This window comes from Medicago truncatula, chromosome 7 (assembly GCF_003473485.1).
Source record: "Medicago truncatula cultivar Jemalong A17 chromosome 7, MtrunA17r5.0-ANR, whole genome shotgun sequence".
Taxonomy (NCBI): Eukaryota; Viridiplantae; Streptophyta; class Magnoliopsida; order Fabales; family Fabaceae; genus Medicago; species Medicago truncatula.
This window is the reverse complement of record NC_053048.1, coordinates 38,648,375-38,657,820: the sequence shown is the minus strand read 5'-3', so window position 1 is coordinate 38,657,820 and position 9,446 is coordinate 38,648,375. Positions and strand designations below refer to the sequence as shown.

Genomic DNA, 9,446 nt, shown 5'->3' with positions numbered 1-9,446 from the left:
CTATTTTGTAAGTTAAATTTGAGAAAGTTATCGTGAGCCAGTTTAGTTGATAGAGATATTACATAATATATGAGGTTGCGGTTTGAACTTGAACATCTCATTTATTCATCTTAAGAGGTGAATTTCTAGCCAAACTTTAATAATCAACACCAAATTTTGACTTTTCGATTACTTTTTTTTAATGTTTTCTTTTTCTAGCCGAAAATTGATAAATGAATAACAAAATTTAAGATTGGACAAACTTAGGCCCAATGACAAGAAAAGAGAAAAGCTGTCCAAAATAAAAATTGCTCTTCTCCCATCCAAAATTGCTCACTCTCATACAAACTGACAAAAATACTCTCCACATAACTTAAGTCAGGTAGGCATGATACAGTCTGCGTGAGTTAAATCACCGCTGGGTTACAACCTGCGTGGGTTAACTCACGCTGAAAATACCGAGCGTGACTTAAGTCACACATGGATACTTTTGACTTTTCAGTTGGGAGTGAGCAAAACTCAATAGGAGAAGAGCAATTTTCGTCCAAAATAACATGAGTGTTTCTTTTCCTATCCCCATACATGTACTTTAAATCTGAATCTGAAAAAAAAAAATCTTAGTTTAGTTTTTGTAAAAAAATAAAAATAAGGTCAAATATCATTTTTGGTCCTTTTAGTTTGACAGAATTTCTAAGTTAGTCCTTTAAGTTTTAAAAGTTTCAATTAGGTCCTTTTAGTTTGACAGAATTCTCAAGTTAGTCCTTTAAGTTTCAAATAAGTCCTTTTAGTTTGACAAAATTCTCAAGTTAGTCCTTTAAGTTTCAAAATTTTGAAACTAAAAGGACCTATTTGAAACTTTTGAAACGGTGACTGTGAAATAGTTTATCGACTAAAATGACCTATTTGAAACTTAAAAGACTAACTTAGGAATTCTGTCAAACTAAAATGACCTAATTGAAACTTTCGAAACTTAAAAAACTAACTTGAGAATTCTGTCAAACTAAAAGAACCAAAAATGGTATTTGGCCTAAAAATAAACAACCATTATCAATTATAGTAGCTTATAGAGTGAAAAGACTATTTTAGTCCATGAAAAAATCACAAGACTCTACTTAGTCCTTCATAAAAATAAGAGCAATATTTAGTCTCACTATCAAAATTTATTACATAATTGTAAGCGAACTAATACATCTTTTGAATCAAAAGTTCAGATATCAAATGATTGTAACTCTTGGTGAAAGGTTGCTTTCTCATATTTGAAGTGGTGTATCATATGTTATAAATATATGATACGAATTTGGCAAGTTTCATAGCCTTATTCTTTCCCATTTTCGTACTCTAAATCCTCCTCCTCTTCTCTAATGCACGAGTGAAGTGTAGGAAACATTCTTCTATAAACTATTATCGAAAGATACGCTTAGCGTGCTTGTTCAAACCACATTAAGGAAACCAATAGTATCCTAAAGAAAATTCGTTGTTCATACCATTTGCATCCAATATATACTTATTGGTGGGGACAAATCGAACCTAATGATTAGTGTGGAAACACACGCTTTGATTTTACATGCATTATTCATCATTTTTTTTTCATTAATCAAGTGTTGCAGCCTCTACCCTAAGAACAAGATAAACACCAGATATTAGTTATGCTACGGTCTCTATGACTCTATCATTCTATACCGTAGTAGTATCTCCAGTGTAATAGCTTCTTTTTTTTACACAACCAATGTAATAGCTAGGAAAACAAAATTAACTAAATGTTTATCATTGAACATTATTTAATTTATATATTCTTAGAAATCGTGGTTGGGCCTAACACATCCCCACAAAACCGGCTTGTGAGGTGAAGATTGTCCCCACTTATAAATACATTGTCATGTCATGTTCCATCCGATGTGAGACTCTTAACACACCCCCTCACGACCATCATTATTGGGCTTGGTTCGTGGACATAAATGGTGGGTGGCCTGATAACGGAAACCTGATAGCAGGTGGCCCAATAGGTCTTGGAGAGGCTCTGATTCCATCTTAGAGATCGGGGTTTGGGCCTAACATAACTCCACAAAACCGGCTTGTGAGGTGAGGATTGTCCCCACTTATAAATACATTGTCATGCTATATCCTATCCGATGTGGGACTTTTAACATATAGCAATCAAAGCACAACCATGTCCATGTTACCAAGAGGATCTTAAAAGTTCACAACAACTTCCTTTACAAAAATGCCTCCATTTTAAACTAAAGGGTGTAGCTCTTTATCATCAAAATTCCCTACCTTTAGCTATTACTTATCAATAAAGTATATAATCATATATACCTCCCTTCTTTATTATGATGCAATTATGCAAGAGGCATACGCTACATAGAACAATTATATGGTCAAAAGGGAGCGTGATTAACTTGGAATATATTTATGGTCATGCTCAATGGCCTTGATTGATTGTGCAAATTATAAGCTATGTAAATGCTGGAATATATCAAAACATTGCAATAAAATAAAGGCTTAATCTTTGCATATCTTTTATAATTGGCTGGTCCTCATCAACTAAATGGCCTCATCAGATAAGACTTCAATTAACACATCGGATTCAAATTCATTAGTCTTGTTTTTATTGGAATAATGCTGCATACAATTATTTAATTTTCAGGAGATTTATATAATTTGAGTGATGCCAATAGCAAGCGAGATTTTTAATTTTCAATGATATATGCAAATTGTTTTCAACTTTTGTAGGATTTTCTTTGGGAGTTTGGAGGGAAAGAGAGGACTTTGTGGGGTGAAAGGTATGTGAGAAGATGGAAAAATCTTTCATATTTTTTTTTAATGAGCATTTAGAGAATGATAGATTAATGTTTATGACTAATATATTTTTAATTTAAGAATATTATAACAACATAGATTAAATTTGAAGAATTCATATAAACTCTCCAAAATCCTCTTTAAATACAAGTTTTTAGTTCCCCCAATTGAGAAGCATTTTGTATTATGAAGAAAAATGAAACCTCCATAACCCTCTCATCCCAATGTCCTCTATTTCTTCCTTTTGCTTCTTTCTTTTTTTCCAAAATCCTTCCCTCACCTTCAAACTCACGAAAATAAACCTATGAGATTGTTTAACTCACGAAAATCCTTGTGTAAAAGCTTTGAGCTTTTGTAATTCTTTAACTTTTATGCGTTATTTGAACACACTCACCATTTCGTGTTTTTGACATAGTGTTTTTAGGCGGAGTTCAGATCCCTAAGAAACTGAGTGAAAGTGAAGGGAAAAAAATTAAAGTCTTGAAGGTTTACTATATAATTGTGTGGATAAATAAACATGTGTTTAGTCTAGCGGTTGTTTGAACAATGCCACACGTTTAGTGAGAAGCTTGAATATCTAGCTTCAACGAATCACGGTAAAAAAACATTGAAACTTGAGAAATTAAGTTTAGACGTGGAAACCAAGCAATTGAACTATGAGCTTCATTAATGATGAATCTTTCGAGAGAACCCATGTTCGATTTTTAAGGGGAACAATTTTTTGTAAGATTATCCTTACCTCACAGCCGAACTTCAGATTATGAGGGATCTCTTTCCCCTAAAAACTCGAAGGGTTATCGAGGGAAAAAAATAGAAATGAACCAAACAGCCTATAAATGTAAATGTGAAACTACTTGTACGATATGCACCACATGTTTCATTTGAGCATGTTAGCAATAGTCTCTCTGGTTACATGTATGATTTATTTTCTTATTTTTGTGAGGGAGGGAAAAAAAAGACAAGATAGTTAGCATGATTTTGATTTTTCATTCTAGAATAAATTACCAACTTAGCCCCGCAAACCTAACATTTTTCTTCAATTTAGTCTTTAAACTATATAAATACAATAAATAGTCTTTAAATTATATATTTATATAGTTAATTTCCTTTATTATAATTATATAGTTTCTAGATTAAATTGAAAAAAGAGTTATAATGTAAAGAATAAATTGATGGTTTGTTCGTCTTCTATAGTGTGGACAAATTCAAGGCTTAGAAGTGAGGTGGTGGAACATGTTAGGTTTTTTGCTGGTGGCCGGAGTTTGAATCACGGATCTTACATATGTTATGTATCGTCCCTACCAACTGAGCTAAGCTCGCGAGGACGGCGGAACATTTTAGATTAATGTCATAGAAATGTTTTCAGGTAAGACAGATATTGCCTAATTGTGTGTGGATCTGTCGATGTGCATGGATTTGCTATGCTCTGCCGTAGTTTTAGCTGTTGCTTTGTATCAATTTTCATTTTATAATATAGGTTGGAGTATTTCTTATACATTCATTCTAATGTTTTTTGTTAGGTGTTAAAAAAATCATCATATCACATAATTTAACTCTCCCTGTTCTTAGAGTAAAAAAAGAAAATAAACTTTCACTCAGTTCTTGAAATGTATATAGCACTGAGTAAAAAACAGAGGGTGCGATTAGAAAAAGGGAAAAGATGTTTGGTACGGACGGAACGGAGTACTGGAGTAGCATCTCAGAAGAAAAAAATGGAAGGTTTATTATTTTAACTAGTGACTAATTACACACGAATGAAAGACAAGCGGACAATAAGATGTGCCGTTAAGCCATTTTGGATGGTAAAATTATTCCTCAAAAACATAACGTTTGTGGTCCTATGAGACATGACATTATTATGCATGATCCTTTGAACTTTGAACTCTTTGTAGAATGTGAGCAAATGCTAAGAAGCCGATAAAAGAAAGAAAAAAAATTGGAGTGAAAAACTTCAAAGGATAAAAAATTATTCGCTAATCTACAAATTTTGATAAAAAAAAAATTGTGTGTAAGATATTCCAATATTAGGGCATACTTTATATCAATTGGCTCATTGAGCCAATCTTTGTTAATATCGAAGTCCCTTTTACCTCTAAAAGTAAATCAAAGCCCCTTTTAAATCGTTTTTTTTTATATCTTTTATCATCAACCATGTCTTGTTCACCCCAAAAAACCATCAACCATGTCTTCAAGTGGTAACACAATATTAGCTTACTTAAAACAAAATTGAATACAACTAAAAAAAGAAATGAAGTGTTGGGAATATATTGGCTAAAGGTTGGAGTTAGGAGTAAAAGTGGTCCTTTTGCATTACGTTATTCGATTTGCCTTTGGGGTAGGCAGCTAGAATCAAATTCCTCCCTTAACCCTTTCAAAATTGATTTTTGCTATTTACTTTATAAAGTTTGATTCTGATCCAGCGTTTTTCATTTTCCACGAAGGTTCAATAATTGACCCTAGCTATATAGTATAGTATTTTCCAGAAGTTATATAGTTCAAAATAACAAGAGTAAACAAAAAAGTACATTCAATATTCATTGACTCTTCTCCATCACACTAGCTAGAAGAAAAGCAACAAAGTTCAATGAAAAAGTTGCTTAATGATTGATTCATCTACAAAAGTTACAAGAAAAAAAAATTACAAATAGAAAGAGAAATTAGGGTTTAGGAAAATATAAGAAAATTTTCTCTAATTTTTGTCTTTTTTAGTAGAAATTGAACTCGAATACTAAGCAACAAAATTAAAGAACATGTTTTCGTATTAATTCAAATTTTTATAGGAGTTATTCATGTGATATATATTGGTTACATGATGGAGCATGCATTAACATTATCTTCACTAAAATAAGACATAAGTTTCTCTTCTGTATCAATAGATGCTGGAAATGTTTGCACATTTTTCACATGTCCTGCTGGTGCCCTTTTATCATAGACTCCTGAGGCATGAGGAAACGTCACAACATGTTGTGGAACATAAGGCCAAAATTCAGCTCTTTTCTTCCCAGTGCTTCTTACTCTTTTCAACACCATGTTTGGATCAACAAAACCATTCACTGTTACCTTGCTTTGCTTTCGGTTTATCTCCACAGATTTTACTCCTGCAAGACATGTATATGATGATTAACCTTATTGTAAACCTTAAAAAAGAAAAATAATGTTTGGTATAAGTGGTTTTGATAATTAAATATGCACTTAATTATCGTTTTGATTTCTATAAATATAACGAACTTTGATTTTAGTTCTTATAAAGAACTTTTCTTTTTGTCTCTACAATTTCTCAAATCATCAATTTGGGTCCCTGAAGTTTTTTTATTTGAAAAAAAAAACTCATGTGCCGACGTGGCAAAGTGTGACATGGATTAATGATGTTAACTCATTAAAATTTAATGAAAAAATATTAGGGTTTTGGGGCCCTAAATAGAAAGCTTCACTTGTACCAAAAAAAAAAAAAAAACTTCACGAAGGAGAACACAATCATTGTGAAGAAGACAATCGAATCAAGGAAGTATAGGACTCACAAAAGAAGAAGAATTTGTGGCCACTAGATTGTTATGGGAAGAGTTTTGAAGCAATTTGGTTGTCTTACTTCCTTCGTGCTATTGTCTTCTTGAACTTTGATTTAAGTTAAAGTAAATTTTTACGGAGACTAAAATTAAAATTTATTATATTTGTAGGGACAAAAATCATACGTAATTAAGATTAATTGTAGTTCATTTCATTTTCCTTTACTATTTTTATATCCGTTTAGATAGACCGGATATAAATCATGCATATTTGGAAGAAGAAAAATGAGTCCTACATAAATATAGTAAAGGGTAGTACTAAAAATTTGATCATTGGTTATTAAAAAAAATGGGCATTGGTCAATAAGATGGGAATTTTGTGATTGTAGCTTCCAAAAGCTGTAGTTGAATTAGACAAAAATAAAGGAGTGTTAATCATAAAAAATTATGAACCGAAAAGATATAAAGGAGAGAAAATGGACCAAATAATCTGTGAAAGTTAGTGATCACTTTAACTTTATCAATTTTTTTATTATAAAGAATGAAAAGGAACAAAAAAAAACTTTTATCAATCTGTTTGCTCCAAACGTAGGAAGTGATATACTTAATGTTCTCCAGTATTATGGGTTGGAAGTAACTTTTATACTATGGCCAAAATAGAAAAAGATAATAAAAATGATCTACTATCTGTCCTAAATTATAATACTACTATTTTACAAAAATTGTTTATCTCTAAATATAACTTTTTGTACAAATTTTTAAATGTATTTATTGTTATTTTTCTAAATATATTTCTAATTCATAAGAATTTGTTTTAGAATGGGAAAAATCAACATTAAATGTATTTATACATAAAGAGTAATTTAGTAATAGTCATACACATTTAAAGATAATTTTTTTGTTCTAATAACTTTTCATAATACCCGTAAATTTTGTTAAAGATTCTTATAATAATGGTCGTTGCAACCTGCAAGTATTTATTTTTTAGAATTAGCTAGCTAGGTCTAATACAGATGCAAAATTAATAGCATAAACTTTGGAGAAATAGTTATGGAACTTGAAACCTTTCATTGTAGCCACTGCATTTCTGACTCTTCTTTCACACCCATCACAATCCATTTTGACTTTGATCTCAACTGTCTATAAAAAAATACAAAATAAACAACATATTGTAATAAAAATAAAGCTAGCTATAGTAATGGAACTTCAAAGTTTTAGGAAGAAAGTAAAATATCCCTAAACCCTAATTAGTTAAACAAAGGAAAAAATGGTTAGTTAGGTTATGAGAGTATACCTGCATTGGTTTGCGTTTGGATTTTGTGCTAGGTGTGCAAAAATTGGAGATCAAGTAATAAAGTGCACCCATATTTTTCTTCCACACTTTCTTAGAAAGGTAGCTAGCAAAGAGAGAAAGAAGAGTGGACACAAAACACAACATGGAGCAATGTGTGTTATATAGGAAACTCAAAAGATTCACTTCACACAAAAGAGGAGGTTCAAAAGCAGTGTCTAGAAAATTAACTTAATATAAAAATAGTTGAAGTTGACATATAATATGCTCCATATAAGGTTAATTAGTGGTGAAGGAAAACGAAAGATGGGCAACACTGCTTTATAATTGGATCTTGTGGTGCTGTGTTTTATTGAAAAAAGAAATGTTTAAAATCTCATGATTTTTATATAATTGGTATAAAAAGTGTTTTTGTGTTGTTTTTGTTTGTTGTCATCATGACTCAATCATGTGGGTTAGTAATAGTATACCTTTAATTACTTTCCAACAAATATCACTGTTAAGATAATTTGATTCTACTAGAATGAACGGCCTAATATCTTTGGTTGGGTTGTGTTAGAAGAATAGCTATTAATATTAATAGAAGATTAATGAAACTATAATAGAACGCAAACAATTCAACGCGATGTTCGGTTACGAAGTTTGATCAATTATATATATTCTCGTGAGTTTAGTTCAGTTGGTATGAACAATGCATAATATATGTAAGATCTGGAATTCGAACTCCGACTACCAAAAAAAAAAAATGTATATGTCTCCAACTACTTAGCACTTGCAGTTTTGTATTATTGATAGTGTATGATTATAGTTTATAGTGTTCCAAACTTACAACTCATATATAAATACGGTCCTAGATAAAAGTATACCCCTAAACCCTAAATCGTAATGCTAGGGACTATCATCTCCTACAATAAAACATTTAGGTCAATTACATGTTTGGGACACTGTAAGGAAGGGTCTCACTCGCTAACTCATCACCTTTGACAATGCTTATGAACCATACTCAACATCTCAAAAAGGTTAAAGATAATATAACATAAATTTTTATTAAAATAATATAAATGATAAAAGAAATGACTTTATGATTGAGAACAAATTAGAGATTACAAAAACTACTATACAACTTTATATACCTAAAAAACTTAAAAATGTCTCAACGTTTATAACTTATAATAACTCTCTACATACCTTTATATTTAAAATTGGTGTTTGTTTAATTTAATTTAAATACTTCTACAAAAAATTGCATTTGTCATCAAATGATTCCTCAATTTTTCTCTCATTTTTTTGGAAAATTCGGTATTTGATATTCGAGGAGTCCAATCCTACCATTTACTTGTGGAGACACCATGTATGAACATAACCCACCAAAATCGACGTTAGGGATATCAAATTTGAGACCTTGAAAAGAGCACACTCCAAAATTTCAAGTCAACATCACTGGGACAACCAAATATATGCAAAATCAAAATTAACTTCAAAATTAAATGCATAATGTTATGTAATGAATCAAATATATAATAGCAAGATATAGATGAATAAAGATGAAGGAGATAAGAGAGAATAATAGAGTCTTAGCATCATACTCTTTAATGTATACTTTCAATATGAATCCTATATATAGGACACCAAATTTATAGGTTACAATTAGTAAAGCCATTCACTATTGAGATGTAAAATAGACCGTACTAAGAAATATGTAAGTCTAAGAGGAAATGGACATCCATAGACATATATATTTGTAACAAATATTTAATTTTTTGTTTAATAAATTGTTACTTTGGTGTAGACAACACTTAATTTAGTTCCTTTCAAAAAACACTTAATGTTAGTAGAAGCTAAAGTAAAATTATAATAATACTATAGCTAAACAA

The 9,446-nt window shown here is 30.8% G+C and overlaps 1 protein-coding gene across 1 annotated transcript; it reads right to left on the bottom strand.

Moving 5' to 3' along the window:
• Positions 1-5,498: 5,498 nt before the first annotated feature.
• On the bottom strand, positions 5,499-7,736 carry LOC11435693 (heavy metal-associated isoprenylated plant protein 21). Its single transcript, XM_003624376.4, has 3 exons — positions 7,576-7,736; positions 7,346-7,421; positions 5,499-5,876 (listed from the first exon to the last, which is right to left on the bottom strand). Exons 1-3 carry the CDS (start codon positions 7,717-7,719, stop codon positions 5,584-5,586), a joined length of 513 nt encoding a protein of 170 aa, XP_003624424.2. The 5' UTR covers positions 7,720-7,736; the 3' UTR covers positions 5,499-5,583.
• Positions 7,737-9,446: the final 1,710 nt, after the last annotated feature.